Source organism: Pangasianodon hypophthalmus, chromosome 20 (assembly GCF_027358585.1).
Source record: "Pangasianodon hypophthalmus isolate fPanHyp1 chromosome 20, fPanHyp1.pri, whole genome shotgun sequence".
Lineage (NCBI taxonomy): Eukaryota > Metazoa > Chordata > Actinopteri > Siluriformes > Pangasiidae > Pangasianodon > Pangasianodon hypophthalmus.
In genome coordinates, this window is record NC_069729.1 from 10,912,877 (window position 1) to 10,935,637 (window position 22,761).

The 22,761-nt window shown below is 40.3% G+C and overlaps 1 protein-coding gene across 3 annotated transcripts; it reads right to left on the reverse strand.

Moving 5' to 3' along the window:
• Positions 1-3,830: 3,830 nt before the first annotated feature.
• prdm2b (PR domain containing 2, with ZNF domain b) lies at positions 3,831-20,111 on the reverse strand. Of its 3 annotated transcripts, none has more exons than XM_034314306.2 (9): positions 20,033-20,111; positions 18,205-18,265; positions 17,960-18,079; positions 16,227-16,330; positions 12,504-12,656; positions 12,084-12,210; positions 9,738-9,851; positions 4,995-9,550; positions 3,831-4,759 (listed from the first exon to the last, which is right to left on the reverse strand). In XM_034314306.2, exons 3-9 carry the CDS (start codon positions 18,072-18,074, stop codon positions 4,742-4,744), a joined length of 5,187 nt encoding a protein of 1,728 aa, XP_034170197.2. In that variant the 5' UTR covers positions 18,075-18,079; positions 18,205-18,265; positions 20,033-20,111; the 3' UTR covers positions 3,831-4,741. The 3 variants fall into 3 exon arrangements, with proteins under 3 accessions (XP_034170197.2, XP_026788487.3, XP_026788488.3); XM_026932686.3 differs by having other exon boundaries at positions 19,938-20,092; XM_026932687.3 differs by having other exon boundaries at positions 5,007-9,550; positions 19,938-20,089.
• Positions 20,112-22,761: the final 2,650 nt, after the last annotated feature.

Sequence of the window (22,761 nt, forward strand, 5' to 3'; positions counted from 1 at the left end):
CGGTATGTAGTAGTGATGACTTCATGAATTTTTTCAGTGACAAAATTTAAAATATCAGGCAAAAAATTCAGACTATAAATTTAAAGCCAGACAATTTGATAATTAACCCTGTACGTAACAGTACAACTATATCAGACTCATATATTTATATACACACAAAAAAATCTTTCTAAAATATATGTGTGGCACAATTATTGGCACCCTTTTAGTTAATACTTTATGCTACCTCCCTTTGTCTGGGTAACAGCTCTGTGTCCTCCTATAATGCCTGATGAGGTTGGAGAATACATGGCAAGGGATCTGAGACCATTCCTCCATACAGAATCTCTCCAGATCCTTCAAATTTCGAGGTCGATGCTGGTGACTCTCCTCTTCAGTTCACCCCACAGGGAACTGGGATGACCATGGCAGGACCCTGATTTTGTGGTCAGTAAACCATTTTTGTGTTGATTTTGATGTATGTTTTGGATCATTGTCCTGCTGGAAGATCCAAACACAGCCCATTTTAAGCTTTCTGGCAGAGGCAGTCAGGTGTTCATTTAATATCTGTTGATATTTGATGCCATATGCCATATTTGATGTTGATATTTGAGTCCATGATGTGATGTATCTTAACAAAATGTCCAGGTCCTCTGGCAGAAAAACAGCTCCAAAACATTAAAAAGCCACCACCATATTTTACCGTGGGCATGATGTACTTTTCCATGGCTACATCTCTGTGTGCACCAAACCCACCTCTGTTGTTTATTGCCAAAAAGCTCTGTTTTGGTTTCATCTGACCGTAGAACCCGATCCCATTTGAAGTTCCAGTGTCTGGGAAACTGAAGATGCTTGAGTTTGTTTTTGGATGAGAATAGAGGCTTTTTTCTTGAAACCCTTCCAAACAACTTGTGGTGATGTCGGATTGTAGTTTTGGAGACTTTCTTACCCCAAGACACAACTAACTTCTGCAATTCTCCAGCTGTGATCCTTGTAGATTTTTTTTTTGGCCACTTGAACCATCCTCTTCACAGTGCATTAAGGCAACATAGACACATGTCCTCTTCCAGGTTGATTCATAACATTTCCAGTCGACTAGAACTTCTTAATTATAGCCCTGATGGTGGAAATGGGTATTTTCAATGCTTTTGTTATGTTGTTATAGTCACTTCCCATTTTGTGAAGCTCAACAACCTTTTGCCGCACATCACACCTACATTCCTTGGTCTTACCCATTGTGACGAATGTCTAAGGGAACTTGTGTCAGGAAGTCATGGTTGAACAATTTTCTGTTTCTAGTCACCCAGGTGTACTAAAAAAAATGTTAAATATCAATAGGAATATACTTCAAATATATTTTTCTCATATGAATTCATAGGGTTGCGAATAATTGTGCCACACATATATTTAAAAAATATATTTTTTTAAATTGTTGGATAAACCCATTTTGTGTTTGCAATTGTTTGACATCCATGAGAGCAAAGTATTTTTGTGAATTTTTTGAACAAAAGATCAAAAGGTTGAACAATAAATACAAATAAAGTCCCTCTTTGCCATGAAAATGAACTTAATCAAAAAAAAAAAAAAAACATTTCCACTGCCACAAAAGGACCAGCTGACACTGTGTCAGTGATTCTCTCGTTAATACAGGTGACAGTGTTGACGAGGACAAGGCAGGAGATCACTCTGTCATGCTGATTGAGTTAGAATAACAGACTGGAAGCTTTAAAAGTAGGGTGGTGCTTGAAATCATTGTTCTTCCTCTGTTAACCATGGTTACCTGCAAGGAAACATGTGCAGTCATCATTGCTTTGCACAAAAAGGGATTCACAGGCAAGGATATTGCTGCTAGTAAGATTGCACCTAAATCAACCATTTATCGGATCATCAAGAACTTCAAGGAGAGAGGTTCAGTTGTTGTGAAGAACGCCCAAGAAAGTCCAGCAAGCGCCAGAACCGTCTCCTAAAATTGATTCAGCTGCGGGATCAAGGCACCACCAGTGCAGAGCTTGCTCAGGAATGGCAGCAGGCAGGTGTGAGTTCATCTGCATGCACAGTGAGGCGAAGACTTTTGGAGGATGGCCTGGTGTCAGCAAGAAGCCACTTCTCTCCAGGAAAAACATCAGGGACAGACTGATATTCTGCAAAAGGTACAGGGATTGGACTGCTGAGGACTGGGGTAAAGTCATTTTCTCTGATGAATCCCCTTTCCGATTGTTCGGGGCATCCGTAAAAAAGCTTGTCCGGAGAAGAAAAGGTGATCGCTACCATCATTCCTGTGTCATGCCAACAGTAAAGCATCCTCAGACCACTCATGTGTGGGGTTGCTTCTCAGCCAAGGAGTGGGCTCACTCACAATTTTGCCTAAGAACACAGCCATGAATAAAGAATCGTACAAAAACATCCCCAGAGAGCAACTTCTCCCAACCATCCAAGAATAGTTTGGTGACGAACAATGTGTTTTCCAGCACCTTGCCATAAGGCAAATGTTGATAACTAAGTAGCTCAGGGAACAAAGCATCAAAATTTTGGGTCCATGGCCAGGAAACTCCCAAGACCTTAATCCCATTGAGAACTTGTGGTCAATCCTCAAGAGGCAGGTGGACAAACAAAAACCAACAAATTCTGACAAACTCCAAGCATTGACTATGCAAGAATGGGCTGCCATCAGTCAGGATGTGGCCCAGAAGTTGACTGACACCATGGCGAATTGCAGAGGTCTTGAAAAACACTGCAAATATTGAGTCTTTGCATAAACTTAATGTAATTGTCAATAAAAGCCTTTGACACTTATGAAATGCTTGTAATTATACTTCAGTATACCATAGTAACATCTGACAAAAAGATCTAAAAACACTGAAGCAGCAGACTTTATTAAGCAGCAGACAAAATTAATATTTGTGTCATTCTCAAAACTTTTGGCCACAACTGTATATATATATATATATATATATATATATATATATATATGATGTATACCTATACCTGTATACCTACTGTATATACCTATCAGCCAATCATGTGGCAGCAGTGCAATGCCTAAAATAATACTGATATGGGCCAGCAGCTTCAGGTACTGTTCACATCAACCATCAAAATGGGAGAAAAAATGTGATCTCATTGATTTTGACTGTGGCATGATTGTTGGTGCCAGATGGGCTGGTTTGAATATTTCTATAACTGCTGATCTCCTGAGATTTTCATGGAAAACAGTCTCTAGAGTTTTCTCAGAATGGTGCAATAAGGAAAAAACAGAGCAGCAGTTCTGCGGATGGAAATGCTTTGTTGATGAGGGAGGTCAACGGAGAACGGCCAGTCTGGTTCAAGCTGTCAGAAAGGCTTCAGTAACTCAAATAACAGCTCTGTACAATTGTGGGGAGCAGAAAAGCATCTCAGAATGTACAAGAAGTCAAACCTTGCGGCCGACTGGCTACAACAGTAGAAGACCACATCAGGTCCCACTCTTGTCAGCCAAGAACTGAAAGCTGAGGCTGCAGTGGGCACATAAATTGTTTTACTACTAATGTGTGCTCAACAACAGTATTATTGTGAATAAAACAACAGTATTATTCACACTGTATTTATCTACCATCTAATGTCATCAAAACCCATTTGGTTTATTTTAATCTATAGGGAGAAGTAATGTAATGCAAGCTTATCAAAACAAATTTTGCAACCCAAATATAAGACTTAAAAGAATTTCAAGAAGTTAAAATTATTTGCATATGAAGGGGAAAGCAATCAGAAGGAGTCAAGCAGACAATTCCATCATGGCACTATTTTAATGTCCTCCTCTGTGAGAAAAGTGTAAGGAGATTGCTTATTTTCAGTTAAAACAGTGTTTTGCTCAGTTGTATTTTAGTGTAATTTTAATGGCCAGCAGTCCTGCTGTAAATGCTACAGATTATAAAAGGTACAGACAAAACCACAATGCCTGGTTCAGGTAGGTAATATCACAAACATACATACATCATACCATTACTCATTCTGACTGTATCAAACAGCATGTTTCATTACTTTGTTCACAAGAGAGAAAAGAAAAAGGACAAAACACCTCTCTAAAATGTGAGAGTTTCATTTGAACAAATATTGCATTCCCTATGCAGCATTACATTAAATATTCACATAAATTCTTTTCCATTTGCAGCGATAAAAGTAGAGCAGGACAAAATAGAGTATTGACGCAAGTGTCACTCAAGCCATATTGTTTGCACAAAACATGCAGTAAGAGAAGAATTCTAAAATCTCACAGAACACAAGGACAAAAATGTATGAAATAACAAAAAATGGTTGTATTAAGTGATATATAATAAAGGATAGCCTTTTTGCAATATAATCAGCCATCATTATTAATGGAACCACAGGGCCCCTTATTTATTATATAATATTACTTTTAAGATTTTTGTATGTAATTTATATTATATATATATATATATATATATATATATATATATATATATATATATATATATATATATATATATATAAAAATTACATACACACACATACATATATACACACACACACACACCCCAGAATTTACAGTCCTTGGGTTTTTCGTGACATCCACAAAGGCTCATTTACCAAAGTGCATTAACAGCATGCTTCTGTCAGCAAAACAGAAGCATACAAGGGTGGAAGAGGCTTCTCATCTCAAATATAATATCTGATCAATCTAACACTCCTATTTGATCACACTGTGTTCACCACCACACCTCTCAACAGCAGTCTTTCCTCAGGTGACTTTACAAAATCCACTCAGCTAACTTAAACAGGATTCCTGTAATAAACAAAATTGGGGGAAAACAAAACAAGAGTGAAAAAATGAATGTGTCAAACATTTTTCAATAAAAGATTTCCATCATCCATATCACTGTGAGTGTCTAGTAGCAGTAAAAAAAATATTTTGGATGCTGAAGCCACTTGACTGAATAGTGAAACATTTTCATGATTACAAAACACTGTTCAACAAGTTTGCTAGCATTGATTTGATACTAATAAATATGTGAAATTACTTTTCTTGGCACCTTATGTTCTCCATGTACAGGTTCACTAACTGGTGGATCTTCAGTCTTCACTTCTCCAGGTGGTGCAGCACTAGCCATTTGCAGACTGCGTGTCACTGGGCCACCTACTCTTTCCCGCATTCTCTTTGAGAAACGCTTTTCTTTTTTATGTTGTACTTGTGGTTTTGTCTCAGCCTCTTTTTTGAGAGCCATATCTTTCCCACCACGTTGCATTTTTGCACCTGGCTGTGATGCAAGTGTCAGTGATGAGGTCAGAACTGAAGGTTGAGGCTTGCTCTTTCTGCCTTTCTTGCTTTTGGGGGCTGAATGGTCTTTGTTCGAAGCTGGTCTCTTGACACGTATCTGAGGGGTCCCTGTTTTACCATTGCTACCCGATGTAACTTCACCTTCTAACAACTCTGAGCTCCGGGTCCTTGTTTTTACTAATGGCTTCACAGCCAGGCCCAGGTTGCCTTCTTGTTTGATTTCGGAGTCTGTTGTTCGACTTCTGAGTTTCATGTTTTTATCCTGAGGCATTAGGGCTCCTTTCTTTTTCTTAGAAACTGGTTTCTGAGGACAACTGCATGCAATGTGCTTTGCAAGGCTGGCAGCATATGTAAATTCTCGACTGCAGTATGGACACGCTTGCACCTCTTGCTCTTCCGCCTGAATGAAAGCTTTCTTTACAGAAGTAGCAGCCTTGTTCTTCTGAGATATAGCCTTCTGGACAAGCTGGTTTTTCTTCTTATTCAGGGCAGACATCTTCATCTTCGTAGGTACCTCCTGGCTGAAGTTGAGCCTTTTGGGTTGGCCCATCCTACGGAAGGCATTCTGTCCCCCGATGGCTGCTGCTATGGGTGAGACAACGCCGTTCTGAGGCTGATTCACTATCTGCCTGAGAGGAATAGGGTTCTTTTTTGGTGTGTACCGTCTCTTATCGCTTGCGTTAGCACAAGCCAAAATATGTTTGTGGAGCTCAGGCATGTTGTCAAAGCTATTGCCACATTTGGTACACCTGATTGCTGTGCTGAATGTCTGGGGTATGTTGTGGGTGGTGAAGTTAGTTGCAGAGGCTACAGAGGCAGCAGGTGTTCGGTTGTGGTAGGGAAATGGAGGAGGCTTAAAGCTGGGGTAGTGTTGATTGATGCCAAGGCGTACATCTGGGCATTTGGGCTTTCCGGCTTCAGAGGCCATAATCTTTATTGTAGTGTACAGCTCTTCTGTGGGATCCTCTTGTTCTTCGCCATCACCCTCCGCTTTAACACTACTATAGTTAAATAATTCACGTGAGTCCTGAGGGGCAACATCTACAGTTGTGTCAGGAGTTAAATGTAAAGAATTTCTCTCCATATTCACCTGAGCAGGATCAGTGTAATTCTGAGGCCTGAGCTTGCCATTTTCGACCATGGTGTGAGCATGACTCTGACCAGGATGCAGGTCACTCTGGTGTTGCTGGAGGTTGCAGAGGAAAGCAAACTCTTTGGCACAGATTGGGCAACAGTAAATTCTCCCAACTCCATGGAGAGAGGAACGATGCTCCAAAAGAGCTGCAGAATTTTGAAATAACTGCACACAAAACTCACACTTAAAAGGCCATTCTACAGCATGATCTATGATATGGTTGCTAAGTTGTTTAATAGAGTGAAAAGGATCCTTACAGACATTACACACAAAACTTTTTGTAAATGTGTCCTGTTCTAAGGTGTCTGCTCCATCTGGTGTCTTTTCTGGCACTCTAGATGAGAAACCTCCATAATCATCATTGGTTGTGCTTTCAACTGCATCTTCCATCATATGCTTATCAGTAACTAGTGCATCATCAGCTAATGGCTCTATATTAGAATCTGCCACTACAGTGTGAGAAGATGAAAGTGAGTCCACATTTGGAGCTAAGTGCACTGGAGAGTGAGCGGATTGTAGTTTTTGACACACATCAGTTGCAATATTGTGGTCTTGAGGGGAAAGTACATCAAAGGAACTACTCTGAATGGCTTTGGAGTCAATATTCTTTTCATGCAAAGAAATAACATTGTTTGTATTTTTTAGCAAATATAAGTCAGGATCTGAGGTTGAGCCCTTAAGTAGTGTTTCAGATTTGGAAAAGGAATCTGCATTACAATGACTTTTTGTGTGCTCAGGACTTCGAGGCAGTGCATCAGTTGTAAGTGGTAACTGCTTAGCAGTTTGGTTGAAGTCTTTATCATCCAGATTTTTCATATCAAGGCATGTTTCTTTTACCTTAGGGGACCCTGACATTTCATCTACCATATGATAAACCGGTTTGGGAGACAATTTGGGAAAAGCAGAATCTGAAAACTGAGAAAGAGGTGGAGGTGAAGGGACCGTGGGCAGAACTGGAGGTGGGGGTGTAGAGGATGCCTGGCTAGAGGATGATGGGGAAGAAGGGTTCATAGTCACAGGGGTCAGGGAAGGTGGAGAGACAGATTCACAAGGAGGGTGTTCCGAGTTTGAACACACACTGGATGGAGACACACCTGTGGTGCTGCCCGAGGACAAGTGAGTGTCTGGGCTTCCAAGACAAGGAGAGCTCTCCTCTCCAGCTGAGCTTAAGCCAGAGTACTCATTCATTAATACTTTCTCCAACATGCTGGTATTGGGCTTCTTTCGCTTGACATGTGACTGTAACAATATGCTTGCTTTTGTTTTGTGGTCAGTCACACTCTTACGGTGTATGCTTAAATCCAGCACAGACTCAGTAGTTCCTTTGCTTATGCTGCCACCTCGTTTACCAACAGCACCAGAAAGGTCAAGAGGCTGCTGATTGCAAGAACTGCCTCCACTTACTAAGACTGGCCAGTCCTTTCCAGAAGGACTCATGCAGTCCCTCTGCTCTTTGCTGGATATACTCCAGGAATAGCTCATGCAATGGCTTTCAACCTTTGGTACCATAAGGGCAAAAGAATCCCCGGTTTCAATGATTGAGCTCTCAATGATCGCTGATGAGCTATTCTGTACATGTGTAGGAGGAGAAGCAGTCCTTCTTTTAAATCTTCCCTGAGCAACAGGCAAAGAGGATACGGAAAGTGGAGTAGTCAATTTACGGCTATCTGTTATTAGAGCAAGGGTCGGTTTCTGACTGTCCTGCGTCTGCAGAAGCTGTTTTAATTTGGGAGAAAGATAAATTGTTTTCTCCTTTTGTAAAGCCAGTGTCTCTGTGGGCTGTGGGAAGATATTACCTCCCAAAGAAGGTGATTGTGAGGAAGTAGATGATGATGACGCAGTATATGACATGGTATCAGGTTCTGTTTTCACAGTGGGAAGGAGTGGTGGTGTAGAAGTTCTTCTTTTAGGAACAGCTTGATCAATAACCGAAAGCTCTTTCACATGGCAAGGCTGTGTTTCAAGTTGGAGAGCCTGACTTATTTGGGTAGGATTCAAGATAACTGCATCAAGACCAAATAATGCTGGACTACCTGAATCAACCTCTATGACTTCACAGCTGCTGACTGCGCTTGTGGATAGGATCTTTCCATCTATATAAAGGCTGAGATTCTCCGAGATGTTTTTGGAAACATCAACCATGCTGTCCTCTCGCTCTCCCTCATCATCTGTGTCTACACTAGGCACATAGATAAGTGGAGGGCTATTATGTGGTGATGCCTCCTGGAGTACTGAGCTCTGACCTTGTTGTAGTTGCTGGGATGGAATATCCTGTAGGAGTATTCCTTTCCTCCGGACTCCTTTTGGCATGAGATGACGTTCATGAATTCTGCGCTGATGTCTGCGCATGTTGGTATGAGTGCCAAAAGCCTTGCTGCAATATTTACAGGGGTGCAGTTCTTTCGATTCCCCATTCTCTTCTAAAACAAGAGACTGGTCTGGCTCAACTCCAGCATCTTTGGTCAAAGCATCTGAGCTTAGGTGAGGCGGACTGTTTTGAGAACTTACAATGGTGGAGTTTGGAGATGTCACACTAGCAGATACAGGAGAGTCATTACACCCAGAAGGATTGAGGACAAATGCAGTTCCAGCAAATGATCCAGGCCTTTTCAGGCCTTTACTCCCGTTTTCGTGTCGTCTTTCGTGCCGGCGCTTGCCCACCTGAGAACCAAATGGCTTGGCACAGTATCTGCATTTAAAGGTGAGGGTCTGGTGGTTTCTGATAGTGTGAGTGTCAATGTGATGCTCCAGGCTTTGTTTGGAGGAGAACTGACGTTCACAGTACTGACAATGATAGTTACCACCCTGTGCATCATCCTCAAAGTCAGGGTCCCCCTCTGCATCCAGCTCTGGGGAAACTAAAGGTGAAACTGATGCTACTTCATGCAATGGACTCTCAGAACTCTCCTTGACAGAGTGGCCAAAAATTGATTCTGGGTCAGGCTGTTCACTCCTGTTTCCTGACTGTGACTCAGCAGAGTACTCAAGGCTCCCATGTGGCTGCAGTTCTCCTTGATTTGACTTCTCTCTCTCCGTCTGGTCCAACACTGTATGAACAGGAGACAGAGAAATGTCCCTGGTCTCTGTGGGGGATATAAGTGAAGCTGCGGTCTCCTGAGCTGAATCTGAAGACACAGAGGGTCTCTCTTCCTCTGTATTTATTCCTGACAAAAGTAATTACAGGTATCATTTTAGTAAGCAAGATTTGTAAACATTGACTAATGTGCTTAAAACTTTGGACATGCCATTTCCACTTAGACTTATAAACAAATATTAAAATATAATGATGTTTGTTCAATGCCATTAAAGCGAGAGTGAACTATTTACTAAATTTAGACAAAAATTACCAACCTTTATCTGAATCACGCATCGCTGTGACTACAGGTCTTGTTGTGCTCAATGGCTTATGCCCAGATAATCTTCCCAAACCAGCCTGTCTGGCTTTTTCCAATAGCTTCTTTCTTGCTGTAGAGAGAAAAGCACTGAATCTTTCAATAAACAATAATTTTCAAAACAAAAACTACACTGAAGCCACTGAAGCTATACTATATACTATACTGAAGCTAAACATTTATAATAATCTACGTGACAGGGATCTGATGCTTATGGTCACTATTTAGATTATTATTCCAAAATGCTCTGAACTACAAAGTACCTCTTCTGACATTCATGAAAAAATTTGTATGAAAAAACATGAAAAAAGCCTGCTCCGCATTTTCACAAATAAACATGGAGGATTAACACAGCAAATCTCCATCTCAGTGTATATTATGCAACAACAACTAGCAGCTGCAACACAAACCTGTAAGGCAACAGCCAAAAGAAAGAACTGTAAGAAAAGATCCAGATCGCTTTCAAAAATCCCTGTCGTAAAACAGCTCTAGGACAACAGTGGTGTCACAGTGACAAGGTCATCAAGCAGCATCCTATTCAAAGCCTTATTCACACAGACATAAGATGACTCAGTCATCTTAAATATCTAAACACTTCTGAAATATTGCCAATACTGCCAATGTATTCTCTGTAACAAGCTTATAATGCCTCCCTCCAAGGTTTTGACAATTTTGGGAAATCAGGAGCAAATTTCTTTTGGTCCATTGCACCATTATGTTCATGAGGACAAGGGTTCTTGTCTGTTCCTCATGAAAAAAATCCAAGACTTCTAAAAAGCGATTTTATAAAAGTTCAATAAAGTTCAATTTTGTTGCTATAAACTGTAACATGAAAAGGGAACACATGAAATGTGAGCCATAATTAAAACATAATGTCTTAAGACAATCGATTTACCACCACAGTATCTTGGGTTGCAATTAGATAACAAAAATTTCTGAAAGTCTACTAATGCAGTCTTTGGTACTCCTTAAAGAAGACTTGTATGAAGAAAGTAACATGAAATATAATTATACCATTCTGTCTGGACTGAGCTAAAGCAAAACCCAGGGTATTCAAAAATAAAACAAAGGAGCATCTTTTGGCACATCTTTCTCAAAATGTGTGAAACTATAATGGGGGGTTGGGGGACTGCTTTACTCAACCCATCCTCGGGCCTAACAGCATTTTCCTTCCCCTCATATTTACAGGGTGCGCCAAATAGCCTAACCCAGTCTTCCACACCACCTTTGTTCTGGTTAATAGGCTGATAAAATTTAACTTCTGAAAGTAGCATATATTATAATATTACTTCATACGTTTTACTGCCCCCCCCCCCCCCCCCTTCTTTTTAGGGACATCGGCCACGGGAAAGAAATTTGCTTCAGTGACATTAGCAACTAGCCGTTAAACTAGACAGCTAAAGCTTCCAATTCTGAGAAAGACTTCACTTGTATTTATGGCTCAATCGCATCTTTTTTAAATAGTAAACTGCCTGCAATATTAAATAAATCTTTAACTGTAGTTAGAGATGTCCATTTAAGCTTCAGCGTTAGATTCGTTTCCATACTCTACCAGTGTGTCCTGTAAATGCACAGGTAGGTTCAGAATGTTACTGTATCCTAGCTTGTTTCAGGAGTTTGAAGTCTAGCCAACTTTGGAAACTTGAGTAAATCGACGCTGTTTATATTTGTTATCACGAAAATTTTTATTGTTTTCCGAGACATCTTACAGAATTCGACCTGTTGCCTAAAGGTGATTCGTGATTATGAAGCTCCTGAAGTTAGTTAGCGTCGTTACTACAAAACCAGAGAATGTGCTGATAATCCTAAACAATGAAGAAAAGATGGTAAAGTCGTTTTTCCTATCGTTAATCGCTGCATGTGCGGTCACTGTACATAAGAGCAATCTCATCAGTTTTGCGTGATCATTTCGCTGAACACATCTTATCAGCAGCTGAAGGAAGGTCACTCGGTGCTCTGACAAGTACAAATCGGAGCCCTTACTTAACAAAGCTGGCGAGGTGACTCAAACTAGCTACCCGACTGGCTGTATGAGACAGATTAGATCCCCAACCAATATGTTGTTATTAAGCTATACCTGAAACATGCTTATTGTTTATCCGGGTTTGTAATCTCTCTTGGTGAAGATCATAGGATGCAGCCACACGATTAGCTCACCAATGCTATCGAGTTAGCTGACGTTTGCGACTTCAGTTCGAACTTGACAAAATACAAAGTGTCGGTGTTTGTCCCTGTTTCTCGTTCATCTGTTTGCAGTGGTCGAGAGCGCAGTATTGATTATAACGCATGAATTGATATATTATACCTCGCTTTGCTCTTGGTGAATTTTTCTTGTGAAAGTTGCTGTTCCTTTCTTCCTCTAATGCAGCTGCTATCTCTGGGTTGTCTTCTCCATTGTACCACACAAGCAGTTCTTCGTCCTGCGCGATTGGCTGCAGGGAGCAACGTCATTGAGAACAACCAATGACATTCGAGCTTGTTAGTTAGTACAGAGAAATACCACACGGGCCTTGACGCACTGTCAAGCGACTACTTCAAGAGCTTTTCTTCAGTTGTAAAATGAAACTGCAATAATTATGTTTTTTTCCCCCTTCCCCTATTTTTTTTACATGTATAGGTATACCCAACATTTGTGTCAATGACCATTATATGTAAATAATGATATAAGAAAAATACATTGTATTAATTACTGCATTATAAGGCAAGCTAATTGAAAGTTTCCTACCCTCAACACTTTGTAATAAATTGCTCTGTTGATTTCCAGAGGAAACAGGTTCTGCTCTTCAGATGAGCATGCCCAGTTCACATATCGCAACCAGTTTCCTTTCACTGGGTCTGTGGCATCCACACACATCCATCCCCTGGTTGGAAAATATACCTAAAGGAGAAACAAAATCATAATCATCATTGACCTCATCATCAGTAACCACTTTCTCTTGGTTAGGCTAGCAGTGGATCTGGAGCATATCTCAAGAGCATTAGGCATGGGGCAGGAAAATTCACCCCAGATGAAATGCCTGTCCATTGTAAGGCACCATGCACATACACATTTACATACTCATTCTCACCAATGGGCTGTTTAGCATAGCAAATAAGCCTGCCTGTATGCTTTTGGACTGTGGGAGGAAACCAGAGAATCCAGAGGAAACCCACACGAACACAGGGGGAACCTGTGAGCTCAGGATCAGACCAGGGACCCTAGACCTGTGAGCTGGTAACACTACCCACTGGACCATCAGTGAACAAAATGTTTTTATTTATTAGATAGTGAATATTATCCAGAGTGACTTAGAGATGTGCTTTGAAGTCTCTACCAATAAATACACACTGATACTGGTTCACTAGGTCACGGACTAAGACAGGTCTAAAAACTCTGTTGGGTGGATAATATAGTAAGAAATGCACACAGACAACACAATTTTTTTAAATTAAAGTGCTAATTTAAGTATTGCAGGAAGAGGTAGGTCTTTAAACATCGTTTGAAGCCTGCCAGTGGCTTGGCTGTTCTGACACCTAGGGGAAGTTCATTCCACCACCTAGGTGCCAGAACAGAGAAGAGTCTTGATGCATGCCATCCTTGTAATCTGAGAGATGGTGGGAGCAGTTGAGCAGTGCTAGAAGATCGGAGGAAACATGGTGCAGTGCGAGGTGTGATAAGTGCTTTGAGGTAAGAGGATGCTGTTCTGTTTTTGGCTTTGTAGGCAAGCATCAGTGTTTCAAATACGGTGGTGTGGGAGAACTTCGGAAGCTTGAAAACCAGTACTGCAGCTGCAGAGGCAGACCTGCCAGGAGTGAGTTGCAGTAGTCCAGTCTTGAAATGACAAGGGACTGAACAAGCACCTGAGTGGCCCATGTGGATAGAAATGGACAAATCTGATGTTTTAAAGGGGAAATCAGCATGAGTGTGTCAGATTAGCAATGTGAGAGAAAAAAAGGACAGTTGATTGTCCATGGTTACCCCAAGGTTACACTCAGTGACCGATCTGAGAGTTGTTCAGGAAAATCACAAGGTGGGAATGAATCACCTGGGATGATAAGCAGTTCAGTTTTGCTGGGATTAAGTTTCAGCTGATTATCTGCAATCCACGATAAGATGTCTACCAGACACAATGAGAACTGAGCAGAAACATGAGTGTTTGAGGGAGGGAAGGAGAGAATGAGTTGAGTGTCATCCACCTAGCAGTGGCCTGAAAACCCATGTGACCATATGACCTCACCAAGAGATCAAGTATAAAGGGAGAACAGAAGAGTTCCAAGTACTGAGCCTTGTGGGACACCAGTGGAGAGTCTGTGTGGAGCAGATATGGAATCCCTCCACATCACCTGATATTACCAACCCTCCAGGTAGGAAGCAAACCATTGCCATGCTGTGCCATGAATTCCAAGACTCTTGAGGATGGACAAGAGAGTCCTGTGGTTCACTCTGTCAAATGCTGCATGAAGCATCTCAGTGATGGCCAAAGGGGCAGTTTCTGTGGAATCTGCCACTTTGAAGCCACACTGGTTAGGATCTTGGAGGTTGTTCTCTGAGAGATAGAGAGACAGTTGACTGTAGACAGTGTGTTCAAGGATTTTAGAAAGAAAAGAGAGAAGTGATACCTTCAGGATGGCAATAACCCTTGCTCTCTTGAATGCCGTTGGTACATTACCAGATGTTATGGAGCCATTAATGATAGTACTGTTGAAGGGGAGGAGGTCTTGTGACATGGTCTGGAGCATTGTGGAAGGGATTGGATCCAAAGGGCTGGTGGGATTGCAGGACAAGATGACTTACAGGATCTCTTCTGTTGCTAGATTAGAAAAATGTGCCAGTGAAAGAGAAGGGGAATCCTGAGTGTGCAGTGTAGGACTTGGGGTAAGAGTGATGGTCTCCCAGATTTTTTTTAAATCTTCCCATCATAAAAGGTGGCAAAGTCTTCAGCAGTTAGGGAGGACGGAGCAGGAGGAGCCAGGGAGTTAAGTAGTGGGGAGAAAAAAGATGTTGTGAAGCTTGCGAGGATGCAGAAGTTTCCAGCTTTTTCTTGTAGAAGGCAGACTTAGCAGAAGTCACCTCAGATGAGAATTTGAACAGGACACCATGGTAAGACACAAAATCTGTGTTGAGCTGTGATTTTTTCCTCTTTCTCTCTGCTGTTCTTAATTCTCTCTGATTGCTGTGCAACAAATCCAATAATCAAGGAACTGTAGTCCCTTGTTTGAATGCACTAATAGGTGCTGTAAATTAAGGAGGTGTCATGTGCTAGACTGGCAGCCAATAAATGTATGATTTACAAATGTTTGATTTAAATTTAAGATTTAAAGCTTAATTAGATTTAAAGCCCTTTGATATAAAACCCTTTTGACTGAAGAATTCATGAAAGCATTCTACAAAAATGTGTTTCATATAAATGTTTACTGACAGCCTTTAAGAATGCCTTTGAACGTATTGAAAAATCATTCTCATGGCTGGATCAGGAAGTTGTCGCAAGGCTGTGATGGACTTTAACAGGAAATATGGCATCACAAACAACACTGTTGCCAAACTGGGAGCCAAGGTTGGGAGAGGCGATTCCATGTGTGTTTACAAAGAAATGGCAATCATGTAGAGGATGTTTTGTAAGTAGTTACATTTTGCTAAAAAGTGATAATTTTCCCTATGTATGGAGACGTTTGGGACACCCTGTATTGTCAGGGACATACACTCACCATCCACTTTATTAGGAACACCTGTACATTCATGCAGTTATCTAAACAGCCAATCATGTGGCAGAAGTGTAATGCAAAAATCATGCAGATGCAGGTCAAGAGCTTCGGTTAATGTTCACATCAAACATCAGAATGGAATAAAAGTGTGATCTCTGTGACTTTGATTGTTGCATGGTTGTTGGTACCAGAAGGGCTGGTTTGAGTATTTCATAAACTGCTGATTTCCTGGGAATTTCACACACAACAGTCTCTAGAGTTTACACAGAATGGTGTAAAAAACAAAAAAACATCCTGTGTGCAGAGGGTCTGCAGGCTGAAACACCTTGTTGATGAGAGAGATCAGAGGAGAATGACCAGACTAGTCTGAGCTGACAGGAAGTCTATAGTAACTCAAATAAGCACTCTTTACAACTGTGGTGAGCAGAAAAGCATCTCAGAACACACAACACATCAAACCTTGAGGTAGATGGGCTACAACAGCAGAAGACCACATTGGGTTCTAGTCCTGTCAGCCAAGAACAAGAATCTGAGGCTATCATGGGCACAGACTCACCCAAACTGGATAGTTGTTCTTGGCTGACAAGAGTGGACCCCAATGTGGTCTTCTGCTTTTGTAGCCCATCCACCTCAAGGTTTGATGTTTTGTGCATTCTTTTCTGCTCACCACAGTTGTAAATAATCATGGTTGTGATTATTTGAGTTTCTATATCCTTCCTGGAAGCTCGAACCAATCTGGCCATTTTCCTCTGACCATATAGCTTACCTCCCACATGTAAACATTGCTGGTAACTTGAGACCTCTTCTTCCTTTCTCCTACAAAAGGACCAAACTTTTTGCCTTTGGGAATTAGACAAGATGCCCAGACACCTGTAGGGTACAACACAAAGAGGAATGATGAATTTTCAATTCATCAAGGATAAATTTTCTGGCAACTAATATATAACTGACACCTCAGCATAACAACCACATACTAATCACAACCATATGTGGGTCTTCCCCAAACTGTTGCCACAAAGCTGGAAGCATACAGTTGTCTAGAATGTCTTTGTATGCTGCAGTAGATTAAGATTTTTAAGATTTCCCTTCACTGGAAGTAAGCCCAAGCCTGTTCCAGCAAGACAATGCCTCTGTGCACAAAGCAAAGTCCATGACATGGTTTGCCAAGGTTAGAGTGGAAGAACTCAAGTGGCCTGCATAGAGCCCTGACCTCAATCCCACAGAATACCTTTGGGATAAACTGGAACACCGACTGTGACCCAGGCCTCCTCATCAGACATCAGTGCCTTACCTCACTAGGCTAAATGGGCAAATCCCAACAGCCACACTGCAAAATCTAGTGCAGGAGTACCCAAACTTTTTTCCAAACAGGGCCAGATTAGACCTATAATTAGTCTATGTAATTTGGAGTTGAAATTAAATAATGAATATGAACTCAAAGTGCAGCTTTAATTTGAGGGTATTTACATCCAAATCGGGTGAACGTTGTAGGAATTACAGCACTTTTTATATGTGACGACCCCCCCCCCCCCCCCACTTCAGGGACCCAAAGTAGTTGGACAAACTTACAATTATATTATATTATATTTCTTTGCTTAGTGGTTTCCAGTTCAAAATAACGATGGGCTGGAAATATTTCACAATTAATGATGGCAATCAAAGTAAAATAGACTGCAAACTCACTGTACTCTGTGAAAATATCAAGATGAGGAACTACAGCATTTTCCTCACTTTATAATCATCTTTATAAAACATCTCATGGCATTTAAAAAGTATCTTCAATAGATAGTGCAAGGGTGGCCAACTTGAGCACACTCAACAGTAACAGTGAAAGTGGTCATTAGAAATGAGCGCAAGATACCTTGAATTGTGCACATACAAAGATATTTGCAAGCATACAGCAGTGAAGCGAGCAAGCAGAGAAAATGTTGGAGCACTTCAGGACTGCAGAGAGCACTTCAGTTCTGGAAGCACTGAGCACTGAGACACATGCACATGTCAGGGTCTACAGTTGTTAGAGAGTCAAGATACAAGTCACAGCACCTTGCACTCATTTTAATAACCAAGCTTGCTGATACTGCTCTGCGCACTCAGGTCAACTGTCCTCATGCTCTCTATTGAAGATACTGTTTAACCACCATAATATCTTCAACATAAGACTCAGTATAAGGAGTACACTGAGCCACCGCTTAATACTAAGTAGGTTACTGATTTCAGTATTGGTATCAGTATGAATGATAAACAAAGAGCATGTGCTTGTACTCAGTCTAAAAATGGTATTGATGCATCCCTAGTATTAGTATAAGCCTATTATTATTATTATTATTATTATTATTGTTTATTTAGGTTGAGTGAACTGCAGAAGAAGAAAATGAGAAAGACCTGTTACTGCAAATGTTGTGGCAGAACTACAGTGTGTACTGTGTTGTCTTGCCTAGACTAATTCCTAGGCTAAACTGTCCACTTATTTCAGGTATATGCAAATATACAGTACCTTACCTATACGATTTGGATTAACAGCTGATGTTCCCAGTCTCAGGCCATCTGGAAGGCCTCTCCACACATGGGCTGGAACATCAACCAGGGTTTCAGATGTTCCCCCAGATACAGCCATTACCACTTTGAGAAACAACAAACAAACCATAACAACCAACAATACAGCCACAAAAATAATACTGGAAAAGCAAATGCATAAGATTTGTTTAAGTTCTTAGCAGCACTTGAGAACATCTTACATGTCTTACCTGCAACAAGGACTTCATTCAAGCTTGGTTCCACAGACTGTGCTTACATACTACATGGGTTCTGTAAAAGAGTGAATTAACTTTTTCTGTTTTGTGTCTGCATTTAAAAATATGTTATTCATAAACAAGAGTACATGTTTCAACCACACTACAAGAGTACATGTTTCAAGTTACTTTCTGGGAAAAAAAAAAGGTTCTTTGGTTTGTCCCTCTGAGGAGCTAATCTCACCTACACATGCATAAGGACCTGATTGATTTGAAGCACAACAAAATCACCTGACCTATAGAAGCAGGCTGGCATTACACAATCGATAACTGTAAGCATATAAGCCTGGTTTATATGCTGTGGAAAATCCAAACAACTGTATATTTTCAGTCTATTCTACAAATCCGGCAAAACTGTCACTAGGATTGAGCAATTGCTAAGAACCAGAATAAGAACCTCAAACCTCCACTGACAGCTTAACACCCCAAGCACCCCCCCCCCCCATTTTAATACAAAGTTTTAAAAAACAAAAACAAATATTATAAACATTAAAATAATTGTGTACATGGATTTCATTAACAGTTTAGTCACATTAAAGTATGTTAGAAAAATTACAGAAATGTGGTGTGGAACAAATGTGAACAATGTATGCCATTTTAGTGACTATGGAGAAATCTGGCAAACAGCATGACATGGACCAAAAAAAAAAAGATTTTTTATGATGAAGATCATTGCATTCAAGCATGGCACATATAATGTCTCTTTTTCATGAGTGGGTTCAGATCAACAGATCAACACTGTTCTTCAAATTTGTACAAACTGAAGGCCTTTTCTGGTGTGGGTCTTGTCACTTTCTAGATCAGTAAGCATCAGAAAAAAAATTACTCATCAACATTATCATCGTCATCATCGTCACCTCACCAAACAGTAGACACCGATATTACTCACTGTAAAGTAAATATAGTGGTGCCACCAAATTCAATTTCCACCAGGAATTAGAACTTTTCACACACAGCAACTCGTTTATTCTAGCATATCTAATCACATGGGGTGAAAATGTAGGAAAGTGGGTGAAGAGAGGAATACGGCAAAATGAAAAGGGCTTAATGTGGACTGTTTAGTTGAGGAAAGATCTTGGTTAATATGGTGGCCACAGAACAAAGAAAAGAGTTGTCTCAGTACACAGCTTCACATAGCGCATATAACGCTTTAGTTCTTGCAAATAAGAAGTCCATTAGATAGGATCTGACACAAGACAAAAAATGTTCAGCCTACCTAAACCAAGCCCCAAGATAAAACAAGACAAATCAGTTTTGCTCGCAAATCCCAGACGCGTTGGTGCCTGAAGCACATGCTGTTTGTTGTTAAAATATTCCATTCCCAGCAGATTAACTTAATTCAAGAATATACATTTGTTTATTGTTTTGTTAGGTTGCATCACGACTTTTCAGCAAGCGTATTTATTTCACAAGGGGGAAAAAAGATTGTTGGAAGTTACCATTTCAAAGCCTCGGCTGTTGCTACGAAGGGAAAAGTTTCGGAAAAGGTTGCACAGGACGCTTTGAAAGCTGGCAAACATATTTTTATTGCTCGGTTCATCTTGGAGCATTGAAGACTGCGCGAGCTGATGTCAATGTCGCGCGAGCGGAGAGCAAGGTGTCCGCTTTTCAACCACAGCTACACGCTCAAGTGTTTGAAAAGCTCAGTCCCAAATAACGTGAACAAGGTTTCTTTCCCCTGCACTTACCTGTTGTTTTTCAGCGGCACTGGACAGTGGTAGTTTTTTTTTTTGTTTGTTTGTTTGTTTGTTTGTTTTGTTTGTTTGGTTGTTTTTTGCTCTACCTGCTTTTCAAGCTGCTGAAAATGGCGGATGGAGACCGGAGGAGCTGTGAGGCTGGTGCTCGGTCGGGTGGCCGGTTTGGGGAGAGCAGCCCGTGAAAATCATCAGTGCGGGCCATGCGAGAGAAACACACAGTGCAAGCGTGCGGCCTGGATCAACACAAATTACTAGCGCCTTTACTGATTAAACATTCCACTAATGAGATTACTAGTGGCTTTAAACCAGTGCTGTGTGGCTCCAGTTTGACTAATGAATTTGTTCATGGTTGCCAAAAATATAACGACAGCTATTTGATTAGTCTGTTAGTAAACTATTAAAGCAGTTACAGACTGTATATCAGAGGCTCTCAGACTTTTTTTGGTGTATTTTGCAGCTGGGGCTCTTTGTCAGCCTTGATTCTGTATCCTGTAGTGTAATATATGTTAGAACACCACCACTGGATTTATATTACTTTATCATAAATTTAGCCCAAACACACCTGTGTCAGCACAAACCAAAATTTCACACATAGGCTACAGTTTCAAGATAGTACCTGCATTTAAACTTTATGGGCTTCTTAATAAAAATAAAAATCAATTAAAAAATTATTTATAATGATCACCATCATATTTAACTTGATGCTGTGTTAGAAAAAAGCTTCTAAAATCCAGGTAATTTAGAACTTAGAATTTCATAAAATAGAAATCAGTCAGAATTAAAAGTAAATAAATTAATAAATAATAATAATAATAATAACAATAATAATAATAATAATAATAGTGAACAGAAGCTTAGGAAATTTAGTAATTCCAGGTAGTAGTTCTTTTTTTATTGTTATTATTATAAATAAATCATCTTCCACCTATAAAGCTTTTGTTTTACAATAATGTCATTTGTACATGCAAGCAAAAAGAAAGCTTTCTTCCTCACACTCAGAAACAGCGTTACTATTTTGCACTTGATGCTGAGTGCGGTTACAACCGCGGACCACTGGAGAGCGCAATTGCTTGCAGTCCAGAATCCTCATATTTGTGCCTCATATTATCCTTTTCATTTAAACCGAGCAGCTCATTTTGACTTTAAATATCCTAAGAAAAGAAAGCACTGATTTTTAAAACTAAGCTTGCCAGCTGGATGTATGAATTAATAAGCATGTAAACATTTAGAATTTATTTTACATACAGCCAGTTAACTATCTCTTTAAACAGTCTGGATGATAACAAATTGATGTAATGATTTTAGAAGCTTCTGACTGGCCAATTGTCATAATTAGGAGTTAATTTGGAGTGCACCTGCAGATGTGCAGCAGCCTATTTTTTTTCTTATCTTTACAGTTCCTTTTTTGCTTTAGATACCATGGGGAATTCCACGCAACTCCACCAAGACAAAATTGTGGACCTCCACAAGTCTGGTTCCTCCTTAGGAGCAATTTCCAAAAACGTAGGTACCACAAGCAATTTCCAAAAACGAAGGTACCACAAGCTTCTGTATAAACAGTTGTACTCAAATGTAAAAATCTTAGGACCACTAAATCTTAGACACTGCCTCTTTCAGGAAAAAGCACAAATTAACTCCCAGAGATGAACAAACCTTGGTCCAAAAAGTTCAACTGAACCTCAAGATAACAACAAAGGAGTTGGAAGGATCAGGTACCAAAGTATATACATCCACCATTAACAGAGTCCTACATCACCATAGCCTGAAAGGCTGTCACACAAGGAAGAAGCCCCTACTACAAGACTGGCATAAAAAAGCCAAACTGATCTTTGCAGGTGATCATCAGGATTTTGGAGGAGTGTTCACTGGTCAGATGAAACAAAAATTGTTGGTCATAATGATCAGTACTATATATGAAGGAAAAAGGGTAAGGATTTTAATACGAAGAACACCTTCACAATTATGAAGCATGGGGGTGGCAGCATCATGTGAGGCTGTTTTGCTGGACTGGTGCACTTCAGAAAATAGGTGGCATCATGAGGTAGGACAATTATCTAGAAATACTGAAGCAGCACCTCAAGACATAAGCAAGTAGGTCACAGCAGGACAATGATCCTAAGCATTCCTCAAAGGTTGTAACAAAATGGCTTAAAAACAACAAAGTGTTGGAGTGACCATCACAAAGCCTTGACCTGAGTCCCAATTGTCATAATTAGGAGTTAAATTGGAGTGCATGTGTGGCTGTAAAGTGGCGCATACCTTTAGAGATGCTGCCTTTTTGCCCTTGATACCATGGGAAAATCCAGACAACTCCACCAAGATGTTGAAAAATTGTGGACCTCCACAAGTCTGGATCCTCTTTAGGAAACAACTGAAGGTACCACAAGCATCTGTATAAACAGTTGTAAACAAATATAAAAATCTTGGGACCACACAGACACTGCATCATTCAGGACAAAAGCAAAAGTTATCTCACAGGGATGAACAAAATTACAATGGCAGGTTTTTGTGATTTTTTTCCCCCACCTTTAATGTGTATAGCAACCAACAAAATTCAAATGAAAAACAATTAGAAACATTTTAGGAAAATAAAAGAAAAAGAAAAAAAATGACATTAACCTGGGTTCTCATTTATCAAAGCATGCATAAAACAAGTACTAAATTTTTTCATAAGAGCCACTCGTACACACAAGAAAATTGGTATTTATCACATGTGCATACGCATAGCTGTACGAAATGGCCACTGATAAATCCCACACATTCTAAATTGATGTGCTCTTACACAGCCACACTCATTTGCATAAAGAAACACTGT

Bases quoted from the DNA above. Each gene is read 5' to 3' on its own strand.
- prdm2b (XM_034314306.2), bottom strand. From the start codon at position 18,074: ATGGCTGTATCTGGGGGAACATCTGAAACCCTGGTTGATGTTCCAGCC. The intron at 16,331-17,959 runs GTAAGGTACTGT...TGTACCCTACAG, and splicing joins TGTTAATCCAAATCGTATAG to GTGTCTGGGCATCTTGTCTA. The intron at 12,657-16,226 runs GTAAGCTATATG...TTTCTCCTTTAG, and splicing joins GCAATGTTTACATGTGGGAG to GTATATTTTCCAACCAGGGG.